Raw genomic sequence first — 25,912 nt, forward strand, 5'->3', positions numbered from 1 at the left:
TCTAGATTTCAGACAATGGCAGCAACTTCCTAACTGGCCTTCCGTCTCCAATTTTGCCTCCTCTGTGCCATTCTCCACTAAGCAGCCAGTGTGATTTTTCTAAAACACAAATCTAGTCATGCCACACTTGTACTCAAAATCCCTTCCATGGCTTTTCATTGTTCTTGGGCTAAAGGCTAAGCCCCCATGCATTGCTTAGAAAGCCTCTTGTCTGACACTGCAGTTCACTTCTTCTCCTACCTTCTTCTCTACCAACGCTCTGCCCACTCCCCAACAACACGGGATTTTTCTTGAATTATTTTAATGTACCATGATGGCTCCCATCTCTCGCCCCTTCACTCACGCTGCATGTTCCATTCATCTTCTGGCTGATTTTTACTTTCTATTTTGCCTCTCAAGCGTAAGCCTCAGTGGGAAGACTCTCCAACTTCTTTTGGGAAAGTCAAAGTACCTTGCTCGGTGCTCCCTGAATTCCTCCTACTAACCACATTTTGTGGTGTTTCTTCAATTATCTCCATTCCTGTGTGCTTCACAATACAGCCCAGTATATAGCACCACACATGGGATTTGACAGTTTTGCATCAATGTATTTCCTCAATGTTGATGAGGGAGTTTACAAGCAACTCGTACAGAAATAAAAAGGACTGAAGCGCCAGTAATCAGAATAGGGTGAGGGAATTAATTGCATGAGATGGTAGAGAAGCAGGTGGTAAAGTCAGATTGATATGGTCTGAACTTTTGTGCCCCTTCCAAATATGCTGAAATCCTAAATCCTCAAAGATGAGTGTATAAGGAGGTAGGGACTCTGGGAGGCAATTAGGTCACCAGTGTGAAGTCCTCATGAATGGGCTAAATGTCCTTACGAAAGAGACACCAGTGAGCTCCCTGACCCCTCCCATCATGGGAGGACGCAGTGAGAAGGTGCTTGCTATGAGCAGGAAAAGGGTTCTCACCAGAATGCAACAAAGCTAGCCCCTTGATTTTGTACTTCCCAGCCCCCAGAACTGTGAGCAATAAAATTCTGTTGTTGACAGAAAAAAAAAGAAGAAGAGGAAGGGAAGTAACATTTGTTGAGTGTCTAGACACAGAAGATGTGTGAGGAACCACTTATCTAAGTGTTCCTATTGAATTCCTCCAATAACTCCATGACGTGCTAATCAGTAACTTCATTTTCCATGAAAGGATTCCGAGGCTGAGCTAAATTAAAAGCAACTGCAAAAGCTCAGATGTCTGATAACTGACAGAACCAGGAACTGAACCCAAGTCTACCCAGCATCAAAGCAGGAAGTTCTTTCTACCACAAGAACTCAGAAAACTGAAGAGTACCTTTTGAAATACAAATTTTTTTAAAAAAAAAAAGGATATGCTTTCTTAGCAAGCCAAAAATGTCCTCTTCATCTCCTCACAGAAGTGTTCCACAGGAAGCTTTTTCTTAGACCCCTAGCTTTAAGCTTCCTAGCTAATTATGCCAAGATTTAATTTTATCTATGATTTAGGAATAAAATTGAAAAACAGAAGATTTACCATTATATCTCATAGAGTTGCATATACTGGCAGAATGTTCAATTAGATTTAATCTACGTTAATTAAGCTTTCCATTTTAACAAAGCTCTACATTAACACACTCGAATCAGGAAAAATAAACATTACATCTGCCATGCTACTAAGACAGCTCAGCAAGACAGATTCATTTTGTTGCTCTTCCAACACGCACTATTGGTGCTGTAAAAAAATAAAGTAAAAATCCATCAGATTAGAAACATAAATTAGAATTAATAACAGAGTGCTCATTCCACTACATAGAAATTTATTTCTATGGCTATCTCTGGGTATATTTTCAATTGCCTTTATACTTAAGTTTTCCATTTCATTTTATCTACTCACTGAAGATATTCATGGGAACACAACTGGCTCAGTTACCTAGGGAATTTCTAGATATTGTCAGGCCAAGACGCTCACTCAGGGTTTAAGGAATCACCTCCCAAAGGATCCACCTCCAGTGCCAGGAACCCCACCAGGTGAGAGAGATGGCTGCATTTAGCTAGAAGGAAATTCAGCCACTGAGTGAACTCTTCTGCCTGAGACTAGCTGGAAGCCTAGCAGCGTCTGGAAACAGCGATTTCCCAAACAGTAGGTGCTATTTATCTGGATGGCAGCTTTGGAAAAGGCAGCGGGATGATGTCTTCCTGCAGTGCACATGATGTTTTGGGAGAGGGTGTTCCGATCCAGAATGTGCCCCCCACCTTGTGGGTCATCAGCCAAGGTGACTTTTGACTGGAAATTGAAAGTTACCAGACGTTTGCCGTGATAGATACTATTTTCCCTGAGCCAGTGAGCACAGTGGCTGTTTGCCTAGCTGGCCATTCCTCAGCATCCTGTTTCCCTCGGGATCAAATCTCCACCTTAATATCGCCATCATGACTTTTTTCTTTTTCAAATCATGTGCCAAGAACTAGGTTAGACATTAGACAGGTACTTCTAACCCTGTACAGAAGTCCCAAAGAATTGTTCCTTTCAGTCTCCAGATGCCAACACCTTTGCCCTTTAGACTGTCCTGCGCAGCCTCCCACACGTCATTCAAAATTTTCAATCTCTTATCTTACGGCATATATTTTGTCTTAAGTTAACAATAAACTGAGAAGTCACCCATTAGGTTGTTTTTAATATCGTCACTTTGACATTCTTAAATACGCCCCTAACTTGGATCCAAGAGAAACTGAAACTGAAATTAAGAACTTTATAAAAGTACAGAAAATTAAAACAGTGTATAGCAGTATTGATGGGCTGTATTCAAAGTGACCTCATAGGAAAATATAAAGTCTCCAGTGATTTTACTAGTAAACAGAAAATAATGAAAACAAATGAAATAAATATCCAAGAAGCTCGTAAAACTACCAGTGTAACCAAAAAAGAGCTAAGAAGCAGAAGTCAATGAATTCAAACTGAAAAACAGTAGACTTGATCAATAAAACTTAAGAATGATTTCATTAAAAGGCCAATAAATTATACAGTCCATGATGAGCATGGCCAATAACAAGAAAATACATATTTTTCACATTACAAATTAATGTAGATATAACCATAAATATAAAAATTTTATTAATTAAAAGAACATCCAGGAGTTCCTGCCATGGCTCAGAGGAAATGAACCCAACCAGTGTCCATGAGGATGCGGGTTCAATCCTTGGGCTGCATCAGTGGGTTAAGGATCTGGTGTTGCCATAAGCTGCAGTGTAGGTCACAGATGTGGCCTGGATCCCACGTTGCTGTGGCTGTAGTGTACGTTGGCAGCTGCAGCTCTGATTCAACCCGAAGCCTGGGAACTTCCATATGCTGCAGGTGCAGCCCTGGGGAAAAAAAAAAAAAAAAAAGAATATCCAACTACTTGCCCAGAAAAAGGGGAGGTCTCAATGAAATGTATTTCAACAAAATTGGTCCAAAGAAGAGTTAAATATTAATTAAGTAGAACACCACCATAAAAAAGATGAGAAGCTAACATTTTCAGTAATAAAAGATTTCCCAAGCCTCCCTAAATACAAATTATTAGCCCACACTACTTTCAGGCTAATTCTATCAGAAACATTCATAAAAGGGGTATTGCCTATATATTTAAACCAATCGAGAGTATAAAATTCAAAAAGCCTCAAACTAAATCACATACACAGGAAAACCTATTGCATCTCATCAATGACAGAAATATTTAAGTATTTGATGAGTTAGTGTAAAGTGTTTAGAACAATTCCTGACATTTATCAGTGCTTATTTATTACTATTATTTTTATTAATATTACTATCATTAATATGATACAAAAATCCTAAACATGAGTAAATATAAATTTAAGGATTTCAGAAATAGTTCAACATTATGAACTCTGTTGGTGTAGTTAATGTTAATAGATAAAAAGAAGAAACACATAATTATCTCAAAAGGTAACCTGAAGAAGGAGTTGAATAAAATGCAACCACCCTTCCTGATCTTTTGGCCTTTCAGTAAATCAAGAATAGAACTAAATTTCCTTTACATGATGACTATATGTGGACATGTGTGTGCATGTGCGTATAGACACACATAAATGTATATATACACATATAAAGATAGATATATTAAAAACTATCAGACATTATATTAAACACATATTAGATAAGGAACACATTAAAGACCAGATTGTCTGTTGTCTTCTTCCTACCTTAATGAGGACTTCAACTTGCCAGTTTCATAAGACAAGAAAAATGGATAGCTAGTAAATATATTGAAATTGTAAAACATAGGTAATATAAATACTGGGAGGAAAGAGACAAAATTTAACATTTTCTTGGGAGTTCCCATCATGGCTCAGCGGAAACGAATCTGACAAGTAACCATGAGGAGGTAGGTTCAATCCCTGGCCTCACTCAGTTAAAGATCCAACACTGCCATGAACTGTGGTGCAGGCCAGCAGCTACAGCTCTGATTCAACCCCTAGCCTGGAAACCTCCATATGCCGTGGTGTGGCCCTAAAAAGCAAAAAACAAACAAACAAACAAAAAAAAAAAAACCTGACATTTTCAAATTACAAAATTTCATACTTAACAAATCAAGGGGGATCATCTAAAAAAAATAACAAAAATTTAAATGCTACACTATCAGCAAATAATTAGTTTAAAAATACACTTATTCCACATAGTATAAAAAATACAAAAAAGACCAAAGGCATCCAAAAAAAAAAAAAAAAAACTACAAATAGAGCTCTCTCTCATGAATACAGATACAAAAATTAATGTACTAGCAAATCAAATCCAGGAATATAGAAAAAGGATTATACCACATGACTAAGTGGGATTTGTCCCAGAAATGCAAGCTTGGCATAATATCCAAAAATCAATTAGTATAATATACCACATCAATAGAACAGATAAAACTACATGATCATCTTCACAGATGCAGAAATAGCACTTGAAAAAAGTTAACACTCTTTCATGATTAAAAAAAAAAAAGTCAGTAAACTAAGAAGAGAAGAGGACTTCCTCAACCTGATAAAAGCATACAGGAACAGAAGGGAACATCTCCAATCTGGTTAACACGTCTAAGAAAATCCACAACTGAGGGTGAAAAATTGAAAGCTTTCCTCCCTAATATCAGAAACAAGACAAGACTATCTGTTCCTATCACTTACATTCAACACTGAACTGGAAGTTCTACACAGGGCAATTAGGCAAGAAAATAAAAGATACTCAGTTTGGAGTGGATAGGCAATGGGATCCGGCTGTATAGCACAGGGAACTGTATCTAGTCACTTGTGATGGAACAGGATGGAGGATAATCTGAGAAAAAGATACACACACACACACACACACACACACACACACACACACACATATGTATGACTGGGTCACTCTGCTGTACAGCAAAAATTGAAAGAACACTGTAAATCAACCATAATTAAAAAAATAAAATGTTTAAAAACAGACATACTGTTAAGACAGAAATAAAACTAATTGCAAATGACCTAAGTAAAAATTTAAGAAACCCACTAAAAAATTATTAGAATAAATGAGATCAGCAAGGCTGAAGCATCTAAGATTAATATGCAAATATCAAATTGCATTTCTACAAAGTAGCAATGAGCAAACAGAAGTGAAATTAATAATTCCATTTACAATAGCATCAAAAAGAATGTTTAATCAACATCAGGGTACATGTATCTTTTCGGAGTATGGTTTTCTCTGGATTTACACTCAGGAGTGGGATTGTTGGATCATATGGTAATTTTATATATAGTTTTTTAAGAAACCTCCATACTGTCCTCCATAGTGGTTGCACCAGCTTACATTCCCACCAGCGGTATAGGAGGGTTCCCTTTTCTCCACACCCTCTCCACCACTTATTATTTGTAGCCTTTTTGATGCTGGCCATTCTGACTGGCATGAGGTGATACCTCATTGTTTGAAAAGACACATGCAGCCCAATTTCATTGCAGCACTATTTACAATAGCCAAGCCGTTGAAGCAACCAAAAAATATCCACCAACAGAGAAATGGATTAAGAAGATAAGGTGCATATATACAATGGAATATTACTCAGCCATAAAAAAATCATGAAATAATGCCATTTGCAGCAACATGGATGGAACCTAGAGATTACCATACTAATGAAGTCAGGCAGAGAAAGACAAATATTATATTAGATCACTAATATGTGGAATCTAATAGAAGTGGTGGAACAGACTTTACAAAAGAGAAATAGACTCAGATTTCAAAACCAAACTTATGTTTACCAAAGGGGAAACACTGTGGGGTGGGGAGATAAATTAGAAGGTTGAGATTGATACATATATACTACTATATATGGAATAGACAGGTAATGGAAGCTAACGTATAGCACAGGGAAATTTACTCAGTACTGTGTACTAACTTATATGGGAAAAGAATCTGAAAAGTAATGGATATATGTATAATTAATGTACTTCGCTGTATGCCTGAAATTAACACAGCTTGTAAGTCAATTATATTCCAATTACATTCCAATACAAAAATCTAAGAATATTTAATAATCATTTCTTAAAACAATTTAACAAAAGCCATGTAAAACTTATACTCTGAAACCACAAAACACTGCACAGCAATACCCTCCACGCTGATCTAGAGATTCACTGCAATTCCTTTCAAAGTCCAGTTGACATCTTTGCAGAAATTGAGAAGCTGGTCATAGTGCTCGGATGGAAATTCAAGGGGACTGAAATTGCCAAAGCAATTTTGGAAAAGAAGAAACCAAGTGGGAGGACTCACACTTAAATCAAGTTTAAAACTTACTACAAAGCCAAATAATCAAAACAGCACTGGCATAGCAAAAAACATACATGTATCAATGGAACAGAATTGAGAGTCCAGAAATAAATCTTCACATTTAAGGTCAATTGATCTTTGACAAGGGTGTCAAGACAATCCATTGGTCTTCAACAAATAGTGCTAGAACAACTAGCTATCCACAAGCAAATAAAAAAATAAAAGAATTAAAAAAAAAGAGGTTGGACTACTAAATTGCTACTGAATTACAGCAGAGCCCCATCATCTTCTATACCTGGGCAAATGACCATGCCAAATGTCTACAAGGCAATTTGCTTCTCTAGACACTTATCCTGGTAAATAATTAAGATTATAGATGGGGACAATTAAGATTATAGATGGGAACATCGTTTGTATTATAAAAAGCCTGATTTCTAAATATGTAGTACCATGTATTCCTATTTCTTGCATGCATATAATCTCTTCAACTAGATGTTAATCTCCTAGAGCATGGAAACCAGATCTTTATTAGCCACAGCCAAATGCATTATAGATCCAGAGTTAATCCTTTATACCTTGCCTTGATTAGACTAAACAACATGAAGGCAAGCACCATAGAATCCAGGAGTGTTGGGGATTCTTGTTTTCTGTTTCCTTATACTTATTTTATGTCAAGACCTAAGCTTTTCCCATTACAATGAAAAATGGTCCATTCAATGATGCTCAGGTTCTATTAGAAACCTGCCAGGAAAGTAAGAGAAGGTGGCCTCTGATGACTTCATGTGGCAACACACAAGTTTTTTTCAAAACCTTTTTTAAAGTAAGATGTGGATTTTTTTTAGATTCCAAAAGAGAAACCCGGAAAATAGTTTCAAAACTTAGGTTCAGACAAGAAGAAATACACATTTGTTAAGAGCTGTCCGCTTCACATGCACTTTGTTCATTTTTACAGCAGCCCTGAAAAGTATACTATCCCCCTTCACAGACAGGGAATTTGAGATTCCAAGACATTAAACAGCAGGTATGGCAAAGCTAGAAATACCACTCCAGCCTCCACTGGCCAACTCTGAAGCCTGTGCTCAGTAACATAGTTGCCATTCCACTTCCTCCTCACCTGCTTTGGGAACTTCTCTGCTTTCACTGAGAAGTATCTGAAAATGCTTGACATTCTATTCTTGGGCATTTGCATGGCCCTCATACTGAGGAGGACCTTACACCCAACCCCACAGAGCCAGTGGAGCAAGGACATGAAGTTGAAACTGGCTTGAAATCTCCACCCTTTGAGCAGCAAGAACCTGTGCTTTCTCCCAGCCTCCAGAACACTTGGACTGCTCACCAACACATACCCAGCTTGCTTTCTCCAGGCTGACCCAGAAGCTGCCAACCCGTTGTGCTTACAGCATTCCCAAAGGAAGGTCCATTACATCCCTTTGAGGCCGAGGGCAGATTTCACCATTGAAAACCGACAGAACTGGAGTTCCCGTCATGGCGCAGTGGTTAACGAATCCAACTAGGAACCATGAGGTTTCGAGTTCGATCCCTGGCCTTGCTCAGTGGGTTAAGGATGCGGCATTGCTGTGAGCTGTGGTGTAGCTCACATACACAGCTCGGATCCTGCGTTGCTGTGGCTCTGGTATAGGCTGGCGGCAACAGCTCTGATTCGACCCCAAGCCGGGGAACCTCCATATGCCGTGGTAGCGGCCCTAGAAAAGGCAAAAAGACAAAAACAAACAAACAAACAAACAAACAAACAAAAACAAACAGAACTATTGATCCTTACTTCTGCTGAAAATGTGCATGAACAGATCCTACTTCACTCCACCCCAACTCATCTGTTCTCTGCACCTCTCCTCCCACCAAAAAAACCTCTTATTTCTTTAATTTCTCCCCCTCTGACTGCCTACACTGTTCTATGCTTACTCCACCCTTCCCTCTCCCTTCCCTAAAGAATTCTTACCTGTTCGAGAGACACCTCTCTAGATGGTTTTTCCTTAACCACCAACTTAATGTACTAATTCAGTGAGCTTAACAGCTTTACACCTTTTTATGCCTCAGTTTACCTGTCTAGGTTGATATATCAAAAAGTAAAAGGAAGGTTCATCTGAACTCTGGTTCCCCAGAAGCAGACCCCGAGGTGAGAATCTGAGAACAAATGATTTCATAAGAAAGTGCTGGGGGTGGGGGGGGGCGGTGATGGACAAGGAAGTCCCAGCCTCAGCCTGACGCCTGGGAGCTCTGGGGGATGAATGAAGCCTTGGAGCTTGTCTGGACTCCGGGCAAAGGCCAAGAAATCAGATTTCCACACTGCCACCCACAGTGGTCAATCCCTGGCTCCAGGCTGCCCAGAGAGGAAGTCAGCTCCTGACACTTCCGCTCTCAGTATAGCAAATTGCAGGGGCTAGAGAGGCTGAGGGCCAGTGCTCTCAGGAAAGCTGTTAGTTGCCAACCTTCTGAATCAAAGCCCATAGAAGCCAGGAGAAGGGCACACAGAACCTACACAAGAGATCTGAGGGGGTCAGGGGAGAGCACCACCATGGCTACTGCAAGGTCAAGGTAGGGCTGGCTTCATGGACATAGGACCAGGGCAGTTTACACAGGATCTTGCTGCGTGCTTGGTATTTAATGCTCTGCAGTCATCATCTTGAAATTCTTAATTTTATCATTGTGTATGTGTGTGTTTTTTTTAAGTGAAGTCCTGTGAGACAATGGAGCAAGCACTGGGCACATGGAGCTTCCATGCATGTGTAGCCTCACCCCCCACCACCTGCCACCTCCCTGGGACTGGTTCTCAGCCACTGGCTTGGCTGCTCCCTGGTGCCCATCTCCCACCTGCCCATCCCCACTCCCTGCCCAGCAACTGTTGCTACCCTCTGCTTGGGCAGTGACCATTATGTGGGCATTGGAAGGCCAGTGTTCTTTCACTGCTGCCATCCCCAGGGAGTGGCAAAGGGGCAGGATTGGGGATCCACATTTTTGTTTTAATTTTATTGGAGTATAGCTGACTTACAATGTTGTATTAGTTATTTTTCTTTTTACGGCCACACCTGAAGCCTATGGAAGGAAGTTCCTGGGCTAGGGGTCAAATCAGAGCTGTGGCCTCCACCACAGCTCACAGCAATGCAAGATCCAAGATGCATCTGCCACCTACACCACAGCTCACAGCAATGCAGGATCCTTAATCCACCTAGTGAGGCCAGAGATCAAACCTGCATCCTCAGACACTGCGTCGGGTTCTTAACCTGCTGAGCCATGATGGGAACTCCTGTATTAGTTATTTTGAAGTTAGCTACACACTGCCTAGTAACTCCAGTCTATTACTTCCCTATTAATAGCTCTTTCTTATTCTTTAAATTTTTGTGCTTTGCTTCCCACATTGGCAAACTCTGCCCTAAGTCTTAAATTTTGTTTCTTTGATTTCCCCACAAAAACTGGCACAGCACCTAGAATAGAGTAGATACTTCTTAAGTATCTCCAGCAGATTGATATAAAGTTGGAATTAAACTAAAATTGGCTGGAAAGTTCTAGTTCAAGATGGCAAAGTAAAAAGATCCTGAACTCACCTCCTCCAAAGGACACCCTGAGTCTGCAGCTACATACAGAACAACTTCCTCTGAAGACGACCTAAAAGCTGGCTGTGCACGTGGGGAAAATGAGGGGAAAAAGCTACATGGAAGCATATAGGAGAGGCTGGGGAATAATCTCACCATAAACCTCCACCCCAGCTCCCACCATCGGGGGGACCTCAAAACACAGTGCTTTTCCTTAAGAAGCAAGCAGTTTGAACCCCACATCAGGCACCCCAGTTCTTAAGACCTGCACCTAAGAGACAAGCCCCCCAAATACCTAGCTCTGAAAACAGAGGGGCTCCTGTCCACCACACCCACAGGGCTCTAAGGATCTGAAAAACAGCTCCCACGCTGGGACTCACCCACCTCAGGGCCCAGATCAGAGGCAACCTAGGGTGCTCAGACTTAAAGTGAAAGAAGCTCATTTGTGTATAGTAAAAGCATTGGCCTGAGGGGCAGGCATCTAATCTAACACACACATCCAGGAGCCTGCTGGAATATTCTCCAGGATGAGGACTGGCAGCCATGCCATCTCCTTGATCTCCTTCTGCAAACTCCAGAGGGCCAGTATCTCCCAGAAGGGAGCTTGTATACCATCCTGTGCCCAGGTTTTCCAGCTCCTGGATCCTATAGGACAGTCAGACAGACAGTCCTTGGCAGGCCACCACCCCTGGGGCACTGTGCAGAAAGCAGAATAGAATACACTCCCTGGAGTTCCCGTCATGGCGCAGTGGTTGGCGAATCTGACTGGGAACCATGAGGTTGCGGGTTTGGTCCCTGCCCTTGCTCAGTGGGTTAACGATCCGGCGTTGCCATGAGCTGTGGTGTAGGTTGCAGACGTGGCTTGGACCCCGAGTTGCTGTGGCTCTGGCGTAGGCCGGTGGCTGGCAGCTCCGATTCGACCCCTAGCCTGGGAACCTCCATGTGCCGTGGGAGTGGCCCAAAGAAATAGCAAAAAGACAAAAAAAAAAACAAAAAACAAAAAACAAAACACTCCCTGCCTCCCTGTGAAAGAGGCCAATTTGCTTGCCAGGGGCTTTGGCCTGGAGATCAGGCTTCCAGTTTGGCACTTATAGGGGCCAACAGAGAGACTCTTAGAGAGCAGAGGCTGGTGGACACAATCTCTCTGCTTGTCCTCTGCTAGGGTCACTAGTATCTCCAAGAAAGGAGCTTAGACACCTGTCTTCACTCATCTAATAAGCATCCCTTTGAATTCCCTAACACAGTGATCTTTCTCAAGCTTCAAACCCATATACAGTTTCCCACTATCTATGGGCACTTTAGTCCCAAATTTTCAACATGGCATCAAAGCTTTGAAATGTTTTGGCTTCCACCAACTTATTTAACACCACCCATCTCTGACCACCCCAAATCCTCAGCCCCTCCCCCATACATACACCTTATGTGCCAGCCACTGACCTATTCACCCGTTCCTTCCCAAAATCATAGGAGCCCCTTTCTGGAAGGCTGTTCTTCCCATCCCGTACTCCTTCCCATTCAGCCAGTCAAAGATCTACTCATTCTATTTCCTTAATCAATCATCTTCCTTTCTGAACCCTTTCTCAGCTTACTACAAAGCTTAACAGAACTGACAACCTACCTCTACCTTTATTCCCTAAATCCCGGTTTCCAGCACTGTACCTACAGCTCTTCGTGGCCTTCATCTGTCCCTCTTCCCTACCAGCTCATGTGATTCTTAGAATAAAAATTGTTCTGTAGTATTCACTTTAATATTTCCAGTTTCGAGCCGCAGAGATCCTGCATAAAATAAGCAAGATAACTGTTTCTTAGAGATGGTTGTTAAATGTAACTAGTTAACTTGCTTGATGAGCTAAATATGATGGAAAGAATTTTGGGTTTGTTTTTTTGTTTTGTTTTGTTTTTTAGCACCACACCTGCGGCATATGGAAGTTACCCAGGCTAGGGGTTGAATCAGAGCAGCAGGTGCTGGCCTATGCCAGATCCGAGCAGCATCAGCAACCTACACCACAGCTCACAGCAATGCCAGATCCTTAAGCCACTGATTGAGGCCAGGGATCAAACCCACATCCTCATGGATACTACTCAGGTTCATAATCCACCGAGCCACAACGGGAACTCCAAGAAGGTGGTTTTATATGAGGAAAGTCTGTCAGAAGATGGAAAACAGGTGAGAAAGACAGTCACGAGTAGTCTTTGAAGGGCAAACATGAAAGCCACTTTACTCAAAGTTAAGTGCTGAAAGCAAAGTTAGTCCATTGACTGTTCAGCAGGAACAAGGCCTCGGCTAGCTGAACACTTTTTTGGCATCCTGTATAGTCCACGAATTCCAGGTAGATGTTGAGAAGTAGAAAGCCCTTTCTTACCTGTGTTCCAGTTCTCGAATAGACAGTATCACTCCTGAAGTGGATGGTTTCTGCTGTACAGTGGCCAGAAAGGTGAATTCACTCTTATTCCGGAAGAGCTGAATTAATTTCTCACTCACGTGAGGGGCTGCATGAATCTCTCTTTCTGTATCTAAGGGTCCAGCGGGAAGAACAGGAGAAGCAGGAAGAGGAAGAGGAGGAGTAAAAGGGAAGAGAAGAAATACAGCAGGGAAAAAAAGGACAGGGAATAGGACAAGAAAAGGGAGAAAAGATGCACAATTAAAAATGCCTCATCCAGAGGATCCAAGGTGTGTTTTCCCTTTTCCCCTCTTGTCAATGGTTTCGATTTTCAGGCTCCGCCCACCTCTCCATACAGCTGCGTGCATTCAAGGCAAAGCCCAGAAATACGGTCTCGGCCACCCTGCCCACTTGTCACTTTGACAAGTTCGCAATTGGCCAGCCAGTGATTTTCTGACAGGAGTTTTGATGGGACACTGAGCAATCGGGCCTGCAGCAAACGGATTAAGTCGCCGTAAATAAGGCAAGAGGCTGTCAGATAAATGGGGTCTAACATTCAGAGAATCCTGAGTCTGGCAAAACCCAAATGCCACTCAACAGGCTCCAATTTCGCTTTTCTGGTGGCCTCAGTTTCTTTCTCTTCTCAATGCATCTAAGCAAACCTGTCCTTGCCTGGTCCTCAGCAGAGATTTACTCGAGCTAATAATGCCGGGCTACCCTGCTTTTGCTTTGAGAATAAATACAAGGCATGCTCGTGATCCATCAGTGTGCCTGGAAGTTCTCTGTAAACATGAGCTGGATGACTGTCCTCTTGAAATATTAAAGTTGAGGCCAATTCAGCAGGCCTAGAAGTGTGCCCATCCAGCTAACCCTACTCCTGGACAGGAATCTTTCTTTCTGCAACATCCACATAATGAGAGACAGCCCTCATTTCCTACTCAGGCTCAGCCTTGTCATGGTAGCTGGGCCTTATATCATTATTTTGCACCCTTCTTCCTGGCATCACGAAGTGGGCACCCAGGAAGCAGAATCAGAAAACCACTCAAAGTATGGCAAATCAACGCAAAAGCCACGTTTGGTGGCCTTCTCTCATGTCCCAACCATGTCCTCTGACTACATGATAACCACCTGGTTATTTCTCCAGGACGGCACAAGGGGCCTTTGAAAAACGCAAAACTGCATTATCTACAATAGTCAAGACAGGGAAGCAACCCAAGTGTCCATCAATAGATGAATAAGATGTGGTATAGAAATACAATAGAATCCTACTCAGCCATAAAAAGAGTGAAATGGAGTTCCTGTTGTGCCTTGGGGTAACGAACCCAACTAGTACCCATGAGGAGGCAGGTTCGATCCCTGGCCTTGCTCAATGGGTTAAGGATCCAGCATTGCCGTGAGCTGTGGTGTAGACTGCAGACATAGCTGGATCCCGAGTTGCTGTGGCTGTGGTGTAAGCCGGAAGATGCAGCTCTGGGAATTTCCATATGCCGTGGATGCAGTCAGAAAAAGAAAAAAAAAAAAAAAAAAAAAAAGAGTGAAATCATGCCATTTGCAGCAACCTGGAAGGACTTGGAGGGCATTATGCTCAGTGCAATATGTCAGAGAATGACAATACTGTACAGTATCACATATATGGAATCTTAAAAGTACAGTAAACTAGTGAATTACCAAAAAAGCAGCAAACTTACAGAGAGCACAAACTAGTGGTTACAGGATGGGGGACAATACAGGGTGAGGGAGTGGAAAGTACAAACCATCGGTTCTAAGACAGGCTAAAAGGATGTACTGTATAACACGGGGAACACAGCCACTATTTTGTAATAATTAAATGGAAAGTAACCCTTAAAAACCATATGAACTTTTTTCTGTCTTTTTAAAAGGGGCCACACCCGCGGCATATGGAGGTTACCAGTCTAGGGGTGGAATCAGAGCTGCAGCCACCAGCCGCAGCGTGGAATCTGAGCCCCATCTGCGACCTACCCCACAGCTCATGACAATACCAGATCCTCAATCCGCCAAGCAAGGCCAGGGGTCAAACCTGCGTTCTCATGGTTGCTAGTCAGATACATTTCTGCTGAGCCATGACGGGAACTCCCTGTATAAAATTTTTTTTTTTTTTTTAAGAAAGAAAATCATAGAACTGCAAAGGCTGCATTGCCCAAGCATCACAGACATGTATTCAGACTTTGAAGAACCTCATCCTAACGAGTAGTTTTTTAACGAAAACCCTTGAATTCCTTCCCTGTCCCTCATCCCGCCCTGCCCCTGTTTTTGGCCACTCCAGGCCTATGGAGCTCCCAGGCCAGGGATGAGATCTAAGTCGCAGCTGTAGCAACACAGGACCCTTAACCCACTGGGCCAGGCTGGGGATTGAACCTGTGTTCCAGTGCTCCAAAGATGCCATGAACCCATCGCACCACAGTAGGAACTCCAAACCCTCAGGCCTCAGTCTTCTCATCTGCAAAATGTGGGTGTGGACTAGGTGATTCCTCAGGGCCTCCCCAGCTTAATCTCCTCTAATTCTACACGTTGCTATTTCGAGTTTACAACACAGAAAATATCACCACGGTCTTCCAGATGTAAAAGTCTAAACTACGGACAGGTGGGAAGCATGGTTGTTCCTCTACCATGAAGGTACCCAACCCCAAAACATTCTGCCCACATAAAACCTACCTGAATGACACTTGCTCTTCTGCCCAAAGGCCTTCGCTACTTTACCACTAAGTGGCATGATGGCAAGCTTTTGTCCAGGGCTGAGATAAGAGACAGCCACTTAAGGAATGCTTCTATGTCTACAAAATCTCAACCAAAGATTTTCCAGGTTGATGTTCAAAACCTATTAGATGTATGATCACTTTATGAACTAGCCATCATTAGCAAATGTCTGTTAACGTTATTTTTATTATTACTACTGCCGGGCAAAGATCCTCAGTAAATTTCCCTAGAATTTAGTGCCAGGAAAAAACACTCGGTTCTTGAGATTAACTTCTGTGTTTACTTCTTTTCCTTTTTAGTACTTCCTTCTTCACGCATCAATTAAGAATCAACTGGTCGCAGCTGCCTAGTGAGCTTATTAGAGGAGTCTGAAGCTTGGGCCCAAAGAAAAGAGGGCCACAATGGATCAGTGATGCCTGCTGGGAGAAAGACGCATGAATATCACATCAGATAGGGGTGTCCCCACAGCTCATCCACTTCTCACCTGGGGAGATTATCAAGCCCCACGGCCAATGACCCACAAATTCTATCTGCACCCACAACCTCTCCCTCAAGCAATATCTTTCTTAGTATCTCATATGAATACTTAATATCATTTCAAGTTGTACTCACCCACGGAGGTCTTGTTCTCTCCCCCACCTCCCTATTCTCTCCTAGAGTTCCCAGGCTTATAAATGGAAACACCCACTTTCTCAGGTCAAAAAAAAAAAAAAAAAAAAAGCTATAGAAATTGTCCTTGATTTTTTCCCTTCTTTCACCCTCTGTATTTGATTCACAAGCACGTCATGAGGGTCTCCATCCCTGGAATCTGTCCACTGCCTCCCCAACTTCACTCTTGTCCAAGCTGCCATCATCTCTCCAATAGCATCCTAACTGGTCTCTGTGCTGCTATACTGCCCTCCCTCCTCCATTCTCCACATAGCAGCCCAAATGCACTTTTTTTTTTTTTTTTTTTGTCTTTTTAGGCCTGCACCTGCAGCATAGGGAAGTTCCTGGGCTAGAGGCTAGAGGTCAAATTGGAGCTGCAGTTGCAAGCCTATGCCACAGCCACAGCAACACCAGATCCAAGCCACATCTGCAACCTACCAGGCAGGTTATGGCAACTCCAGATCCCTAACCCTCTGAGCGAGGCCAAGGATCAAACCTGAATCCTCATGGATGCTAATTGGATTCTTAACCCACAGAAACGCACCTCTTAAAGCAGAAGTCAGGATCATTTCTACCTCCTACTTAAAACCCTCCAATGGCTTCCCGTTGCTCCCAGGAATAAAACTGGGCTCTTTTGGAGTTCCCATTATGGTACTTCAGAAACAAATCTGACTAGGAACCATAAGGTGGCAGTTTAATCCCTGGCCTCACTCAGTGGGTTAAGGATCTGGCGTTGCTCTGAGCTGTGGTGTAGGTCGAAGGTGCAGCTCAGATCCTATGTTGCTGTGGGATAGATCGGCAGCTGTAGCTCCAATTCAACCCCTAGCCTGGAAACCTCCATATGCCGAGGATGCGGCCCTAAAAAGCAAAACAAAACAAAATCTGGCTCTTTGGCATGGTCACACATAAGTTAACTCTTGCCTGCCTCTCCCTGCTTCCCCCTTCAGATCTCTCCGCAACTGCAACAGGTCACTCCCTCCAACACAGGCCCCCATTCAAGTCCAACACACCACTTTGGTCATCTTCTCCACACCACTTATCAGAGTATAGGTATTGTGATCAATTATTTCCTTGTATCACCTATCATGATCTTGTTTCTTGGGTCTTACCTTACTTCCCTTCTTTCTACACTAGTCTATAGGCTCCATAAGGGCAGCCATCCTTGGTCATTCATTGTTGCATCCACAGTTCTTAGTGGCTGGCAGAAAACGGCATCCAACAAAGGCTTATTGGATGAATTAACTAATGTATTTTCCATTTATGTCACTTATATTGTAACTTGAAGTAACACCCTGCAAATATTACAGTCAGACAACAGTATGATACTTTTTGGAAAACTAGGATATACATGGGTACTTCTTAAGAGCCAGTAGCTATCAAATTAAAATTGATGCTCAATGTCAATTCAGCCTATTCCACTTTGTAGGACATCCCAGCTAAGAGTCCAATCCAGTCTGACCATGCTTCTGCTCACCCAACCCCAGCCCCGCCCCAGAAAACTGAAGGTTCCTTCTGCCAGCTTTTCTCATTTTTCATTGTAAATGATTGGCACACTAAAGAGACACCATTAGCACTCAGAGTGAAATGTAAAAAAAAAAAATCTATTTCGATACATTGAGATTTTATGTACACTGTCATTTTCAAAAAAGCTCTTTCAAATGTTTACCATAATTCACCAACTAAAAGAACATAAGAAAGTAATCCCACTACTCCTTGTTATATTGAGGCAGTAACATTGGACCAGATCTTAAGGAACTGAAGACTACTAAGTTCTGCAGGTAACTAAGTTGTGTGACTTTGGATAAGACATTTTACCTGAGTCTCACACTCATCTGAAAATGGAAAGGACTGCACTTCATGATCTCTAAAGTTCTTTTGTAGTTTTAACATTTCATTTCTGTGAATCACTCTACCCTGCTCCTAGCTGAACAGCAAAAGGATACCAAGGGTATTTTCCATGTATAAAACACCCACAGGAGTTCCCTGGTGGCCTAGCAGTTAAGGGTCCGGCATTGTCACTGCTGTGACATATGTTCGATTCTTAGCCCCAGACCACGAACTTTGGCATGCTGTAGGCATGGCCAAACAAAAAACAAAAAACAACAAAAAAAAAAAACACCTAGGTTCTGTGATTTTTCTCTTTTGCCGACTTTCCATCTCAACATAAACATTATTTGTCAGGTACTGAAAATAGTGGTATGTCACCTAGTTTGCAGCAGCCTGCCTTTTTTTTCCTAAAGTGAAAAGAACAGCCAATGAAAACCAGTTAATGAGGACCTATCATGAATGTTATATTTCTAGACGTAACCACTGTAATGTATGGTTGCTGTATTATTTGAGAATATTCAAGGAAGATGGATAAAACCTATAGGCAGTGTTAAATATAAATAACAAGTTAGAAACCTTTGAAACCTGTTAAATATAGATCCAATAAATGGAACATATGATGAACATAGATAAAAAGGATTGAATAAGAGTGTCACTTATAAATAGAATGGGTGGGGAGCTCCTGTCATGGCTCAGTGGTTAATAAATCCGACTAGGAACCATGAGGTGGCGGGTTTGATCCCTGGCCTCGCTCAGTGGGTTAAGGATCCGGCATGGCCATGAGCTGTGGTGTAGGTCGTAGACAAGGCTCGGATCTGGCATTCCTGTGGCTGTGGTGTAGGCCAGCGGCTACAGGTGCAATTTGGCCCCTAGCCTGGGAACCTCCATATGCTGCGGGTGTGGCCCTAGAAAAAAGACCAAAAAAAAAAAAAAAATAGAATGGGTGGGAGGACCAAGCCATAATGTACAAATGCCATCTTCGAATAGCCATGTATGTCAGCCCTACATCTGACAGCCATCTGTGATACTCACCTCCTTCCCTTTCTGGCCCCATGCACACACTCTCTCTCAGAAATGCAAATAAAACCCATCACTGCTCACCACGTTAACTGGTGAACTACAGCTGTGGCCAGGCATATTTGCCAGAGTCCCTCCCATAGAGACAGCATGTAGGCACCAGATGCCTCTCATTGACTGAATCCTCTTTTCTATAATCTCAGTGCCAATCATGTGGCCACAGCTTTGGAGAGGAAACCCATGGGGCAGAGAGAAAGACTGATTATAGGAACAATGCATAACTCAGGAACCCAGAGGGCTAGGAGCCCATCTTTCTTCCCTCCCCCTACTTCTATCTTATCCGCTCTGGTTCCCCTGCTTCCTGCTGGGTATTTTTAATCGATTTGATAAGCCACGTGATCCAAGCATCTGAAGTTGGTCTACTTGTGAGGCTTCCGGTTTTGTGACCTCTAGGAGTATACTTGGAAGCTACCGCTGCATCAAGGTAATTTGCCTCACAACCCCCACTTAAGGTGAGGATTTACACTTTAAAAAAGAGACAGAGAGAGGGAAAGAATGTCGTTCCAAATACTCAAGGGGTTTTGCATGATCTAGTTAAGAAGTGCTAACTCAGCACTAAGGGTTAAGTGCTTTTTCCTTCCTAGGATGAAATGGCTCTACCTAGTCAATTTTCAAGAAAGACTGAAAATGCTAATGTGATGATTAAGCATGGAAAAAAAGTCTTCAGTGAAGGGAGGAGGCTGAGGAGTGGAGGAGAGCGATTAAATCATGGTGTTCATAGGCTCTTCTCTGCCGAATATGGAAGCAACTGCATTGCCCTTTACCCTGGCTTGCAGGGTGAGGAGGGCGGTGATTTTTATCGCATATACCTGTGCTTAAACACCTAGTTGTGCTTACTCGGTTCAAGGCACTGGCCAAAAGGTAAAAATAATACAGTTTCTGCCATCAAGGGTAGCTGCATAAGCAGGACATTTACCTGGTGACAACAGGTAGCATAGGGCAATGCACAAAGGAAGGTAGGGACCCGGGGAGGTTGGGAATGACATTGCACAGGATGCATCTTTGAGAGTGAGTCCAAAAAAAGATGAATAAGCATTTACCAGGCAGAAGAGGGGGAGCAGAGGGCATTCCTTGCAGGATTGCTGTGCAGCTGTGAACACCCACTTGTTTTCCATTATCCTAGCATTTTTCTTTCTCTGCAAGCCTCTCTCACTAAAAGTCGAGCAGGAAAGCATCTATTCAACTCAATACTGGAGGGAACTCTCTACTGATCAGTGAGTTAAGGGAACAGAAATGGCAGCAGCCAGAAATAGGACAAAACAAACACACCAAGGCAGCCCGCCTTGGCCTTAACCGATGATGCATTGAGGAGACATTTTAGTAATCATAGCATGTTTACACGGAGAACCCTAACGCATGGCAGGACCTTGATATAGACATAGCACATCCTTCTGGCCCAAGTCCCACATAAGTATGTGATTAAGATTGGCCCCTAAAGGTAAACCAACACTTGCTGATTTAAAATGACAGTCGCTTTTCTAAGTACAGAGGACATATGCCATTTCAGAACTGCCAACTGTCCACAGGGCAATTCCTACCATGAGAGGGGAGGCTTGTGTCCCACCAGTAGGTCCTGCGGCCCTTCTTTGACAAGTTCAGATGTTATCAATCCGAGCACTTGCAAAGCAGAAGAAATCACAAGCAGAAAGTAGTAGGACATCTGAAAACTCCCACTTAATGTCTAAGAGGTTTCTTGCTCCACTAACAAGTTCACAGTCATGTCCCAGTAACCCCCATTTGCTCCAGAAGCCAGAAGGATAAAAAGCAAACATAAACAGCTCATTATGGTGCAAAGGGCAGGGTTAACTGCTTTGCACATATCGTCATACTTAGAATCATCTTAGAAGTAGCCATTATTTTTCCTACATTACAGATGCGAAAACTAAGGCTTACAGAATTTAAATGATTTTTTTTTCCTATGGGTCTGCACCTGTGGCCTATGGAACATCCCAGGCTAGGGGTCCAATCACAGTTGCAGCTACAGGCCTACACCACAGCCACAGCAATGCTGGATCCAAGCCACGTCTTTGACCTATGCTGCAGCTTGAGGCAACACCTGATCCTTAACCCACTGAACAAGTCCAGGGAAAAAACCAGCATACTCACGGATACTAGTCTGATTCTTAACCTGCTGAGCCACAACAGGAACTCCTAGAATTTAAATGATATTCTCAAAGACACTGAGCTAGGAGTCCATTCTCAGATTGCACCCTGGTAGGCTGGTTCCGTATGGGACATTCTTCACGTGCTACATCTGCTGTCGGCTAGTGGATATGATCTCTGTGTTTGGTGCATGTAGAAAAAAAGACAAATCATCACATACCCAGTGCCGGACACCATTTGCTCAGGAAATATTTACAATTTGTACAACCCCTAAGAGCTAAATAGCATCCCTCCATTTTACAGGTAAAGAAACTGAGGCACAGAGAAGTTTTATGGCTTGCTTCAGGTCATGCTGAATAGAGATAACATTGAGTCTTGCCCCAACGCAAACAATCAGGCCACTCCATGACACTGGTGCTCCCATTTTCATCCCGCTGTCTTTCCTCTCTCCCATCAGCCTAGCCACACGAGCCTCCTGTGCCTTCTTCCCAGGGCCATCTTCCTCCCTACCTTGGTGTCTCCGCATCTGCAGAGACCTCTCCTACTTTCTCTCTTCTGTGGGTACCAGCTTACTCATTACTCTTTCAGGCCAGCATTCTCTGACCAACCCGGGCCAGCCCAGATTCCCTATGTTGCCTTCACTGTGCTTCTTGTAGATATCAAGGCTTTATGTAACTCATCATTCTATTCTATTTCATCACTTCATTGGTGGCTATCATGCCCATGAGACTGACTTCCATAGGGAAGGGTGTATTGATAGATATTCGCACTCAGCCTGGTGCCTGGGCCACAGCAGAACCTCAACAAATGCTTGCTGCATTCATCATCTGTATATCTTGACTCCTAAGCATGGAGCACAACAGAGAAGGTTTACCAAAGACTCTCTACTATAACCCCAACCTGCTGAGAAAAAGTCCATTAAAATAATGAGCCGCCTAAGGAATAATAAAGCCAGGAGAGCGCTCCCAACTCCTCCACTCGGGGACTCAACCCAAGGAATCCTGTGACACACAGCATTCATCAATTTCTTTGTAATTACTGTGTGACTCAAGCAAAAGAGATTTAGGTGCCCCCACCATTTTACTAATTAAATCGTCATGGTAGGGGAGCTGAGCTCTTACCGACGTTTAAAAAATACCGGTAAGGAAAACCACTGCATCCCCTGGTCATTAAGATGTTAGCAAATTGTGATCATCTTCTCTTTAGGCTGCCTGTCCCCCCCGACACACACACTAGCCCCATAACCTACCAGTGATCAAGTCTCCTCTCCAAATCCTCACCCCTCCAGCTCCTCCAGTTAGATCCCTCAAAATAAAGAGAGAGGTAAAGCATGGCTGTCAGCTCTATTAGCATCACGAAAAGGAAAACAAGAAAAGTGTGATGAAAAGATCTTTTTAATATGAAGACTGTATTATATAAGATAAGAACCTCCAATTATAAGATAAATAAGTTCTAGGGATGTAATATACAGCCTAGTGACTACAGTTCATACTGCATCCTCTATTTCAAAGCTGCTAAGAGAGTACATCTTAAAAGTCCTCATGACAAGCAAAAAATGGTAATTATGTATGGCGATGGATGTTAAACTTATGCAGTTAGTCATTTTGCAGTATACTTATATCACATCATTATGCTGTACACTTTAATACAATGTTATATACCAATTATCTCATTAAAATGGGGGGGGCAGGCAGAGGAGTGACTGCATCATGTAGCAAAAAATCTATCTGGGGAACGGTTATAAATGAAACTGTGTGCACCCGATGGAAAATTAAGTAGAATAACATAATAATATCAAGAGTATTAGAATAAGACAGGAGGAGTTCCCGTCGTGGCGCAGTGGTTAATGAATCCGACTAGGAACCATGAGGTTGCGGGTTTGACCCCTGGCCTTACTCAGTGGGTTAAGGATCCGGCGTTGCCGTGAGCTGTGGTGTAGGTCGCAGACGCGGCTGGGATCCTGCGTTGCTGTGGCTCTGGCGTAGGCTGGGGGCTACAGCTCCGATTCGACCCCTAGCCTGGGAACCTCCATATGCCGTGGGAGCGGCCCAAAGAAATAGCAAAAAAAAACACACACAAAAAAAAGAATAAGACAGGAAATTCCCAGGCAATAACATCAAGCAAGAACATAACTGCATGGATGTGTCATCAAGAATTTGAAAAAACACAAAAAACAAAAACGTATTTAGTGATGCACGACAGAAAGATGGGATTGGCATTCAATCAAAATGTTAGCACTGGGAACTAATCTGGGTGACATTGTTCTTTCCACATATCCGAATTTTTCAGATCTTCTCTGAGAATTATTTTAAGGAAAAAACAATCTTATGCTAGAATATTAAGGGCACATGATGGAAATGAGGGAGAAGCAAAAAGGGCATCCTACAAAAGAAGACAATAAGCACCAATCACCCAGCTTTCAATCATGAAATTATGTATCTTTTCTTTTTTTTTTAATACTTTTTTTTATTTCCCACTGTACAGAAGGAGGTCAGGTTATCCTTACATGTATACATTACAATTATATTTTTTCCCCCACCTTTTCTTCTGTTGCAACATGAGTATCTAGACAAAGTTCTCAATGCTATTCAGCAGGATCTCCTTGTAAATCTATTCTAAGTTGTGTCTGATAAGCCCAAGCTCCCGATCCCTCCCACTCCCTCCCCCTCCCATCAGGCAGCCACAAGTCTCTTCTCCAAGTCCACGATTTTCTTTTCTGAGGAGATGTTCATTTGTGCTGGATATTAGATTCCAGTTATAAGTGATATCATATGGTATTTGTCTTTGTCTTTCTGCCTCATTTCACTCAGTATGAGATTCTCTAGTTCCATCCATGTTGCTGCAAATGGCATTATGTCATTCTTTTTTTGGCTGAGTAGTATTCCATTGTGTATATATACCACTTCTTCCGAATCCAATCATCTGTCGATGGACATTTGGGTTGTTTCCATGTCCTGGCTATTGTGAATAGAGCTGCAATGAACATGCGGGTGCATGTGTCCCTTTTAAGTAGAGTTTTGTCCGGATAGATGCCCAAGAGTGGGATTGCAGGGTCATATGGAAGTTCTATGTATAGATTTCTAGGCTATCTCCAAACTGTTCTCTATAGTGGCTGTACCAGTTTACATTCCCACCAGCAGTGCAGGAGGGTTCCCTTTTCTCCACAGCCCCTCCAGCACTTGTTATTTGTGGATGTATTAATGATGGCCATTCTGACTGGTGTGAGGTGGTATCTCATGGTGGTTTTGATTTGCATTTCTCTTATAATCAGCAATGTTGAGCATTTTTTTCATGTGTTTGTTGGCCATTTGTATATCTTCTTTGGAGAAATGTCTATTCAGGTCTTTTGCCCATTTTTCCATTGATTGATTGGTTTTTTTGCTGTTGGGTTGTATAAGTTGTTTATATATTCTAGAGATTAAGCACTTGTCAGTTGCATCATTTGAAACTACTTTCTCCCATTCTGTAAGTTGTCGTTTTGTTTTCTTTTTGGTTTCCTTTGCTGTGCAAAAGCTTTTCAGTTTGATTAGGTCCCATGGGTTTATTTTTGCTCTAATTTCTATTGCTTTGGGAGACTGACCTGAGAAAATATTCATGATGTTGATGTCAGAGAGTGTTTTGCCTATGTTTTCTTCTAGGAGTTTTGTCTTTTCTTTTTATGGCCACACTTGCAGCAAATGGAAGCTCCTGGGCCAAGGGTTGAATCAGAGCTGCAGCTTGGGCCTACGCCATAGTCATAGCAACGCCAGATCCAAGCCACATCTGTGACCTACAACACAGCTTACAGCAGCACTGGATCCTTAACCCACTGAGCAAGGCCTGGGATCAAACCCACATCCCCACGAAGACAATGTGGGGTCCTTTACCCACTGAGCCATAACGGGAACTCTGAACCTCCGTGTCTTTCAATCAGTGAGCCTCCCCACACTCTCTCCAGCCAACCTCAACCAGGTTTGGCTTCCCATGGAATACCACCCCCTTCCTTAGTGCAGGGGATAAGTCACCTTCCAGAATGGCCTGCTGGGGCATTTCAACAGGGACACCCAGCCCATGACAGTTCAAGCTGATGGGACCAAGGTCTACTTTGATAACTAACAGTCAAGTCATCTCATTTTAATTCACACTGAAGGTCAAGAGTCTGAGAAAACAAAAGTATGCCCATGACATAGCATATGAAGCTGCACAAGAGGTGTCAAATACAGGCAAGAATGTTGATCCCAGCACCCAGCACAGGATGCTCTCTAGGTTTGGCTGGTGTTTTTCTTGGCCACAGCCACGGCATGCCAAAGTTCCCAGGCCTGGAGTCAAACCCACACCACAGCAGCATCAATGCTGAATCCTTAACCAGCTGCACCACAGGAGCACTCCTCTGGGTTCTTATAAAAGAACTGAGGACAGTCTTTGTCCCAGCCCTCCGTAAACTACCCACCCATCTATGCAATCATTTGCTCATTAACTCTTCACTTTTCAAACTTTTATTGACCACTCTTCTGAACCAGGCACTACGGACAAAACTGACCACATTTTCTATCTGCCAGGGGCTCAGAATCCAGTCAGAAAGACACAAACATAAATGAATGGGAACTGTTGGGCTGTTCAGTTCAGAGACATGAGAAAATTGGGCATGCTCAAGAGGCAAGATGGGGCTGGGAAAACCTGGTGTAGGACAAGAGAGCTTCCCCTCAGACACTTGATCTTCCCAATGAGGAGCAGTGCAGGGTAGTGGTTAAACAGTCTGACTTGGAGGCTGACTGGCACAGATTCCAGCTTCAGCACTTACCAGGTATGTGACCATGGACCCATTAACCTCTCTGTGCCTTTATTCCCATCTATAGAATGGGAATAAAGCTG

At 42.8% G+C, this 25,912-nt stretch overlaps 1 protein-coding gene across 4 annotated transcripts in view; it reads right to left on the reverse strand.

Moving 5' to 3' along the window:
* NELL1 (neural EGFL like 1) overlaps positions 1-25,912 on the reverse strand; it is a 945,441-nt gene that overhangs the window by 830,121 nt on the left and 89,408 nt on the right. For 3 of the 4 annotated variants that reach the window (XM_021085298.1, XM_021085297.1, XM_021085299.1), the window contains one exon: positions 12,674-12,824. The exons of the other annotated variant lie outside the window; for it this stretch is intronic. In XM_021085298.1, the coding sequence (XP_020940957.1) occupies positions 12,674-12,824 (151 nt within the window). The remainder of the gene's footprint in view (positions 1-12,673; positions 12,825-25,912) is intronic. 4 annotated transcript variants of the gene reach the window in all.

Source organism: Sus scrofa, chromosome 2 (assembly GCF_000003025.6).
Source record: "Sus scrofa isolate TJ Tabasco breed Duroc chromosome 2, Sscrofa11.1, whole genome shotgun sequence".
NCBI lineage: Eukaryota > Metazoa > Chordata > Mammalia > Artiodactyla > Suidae > Sus > Sus scrofa.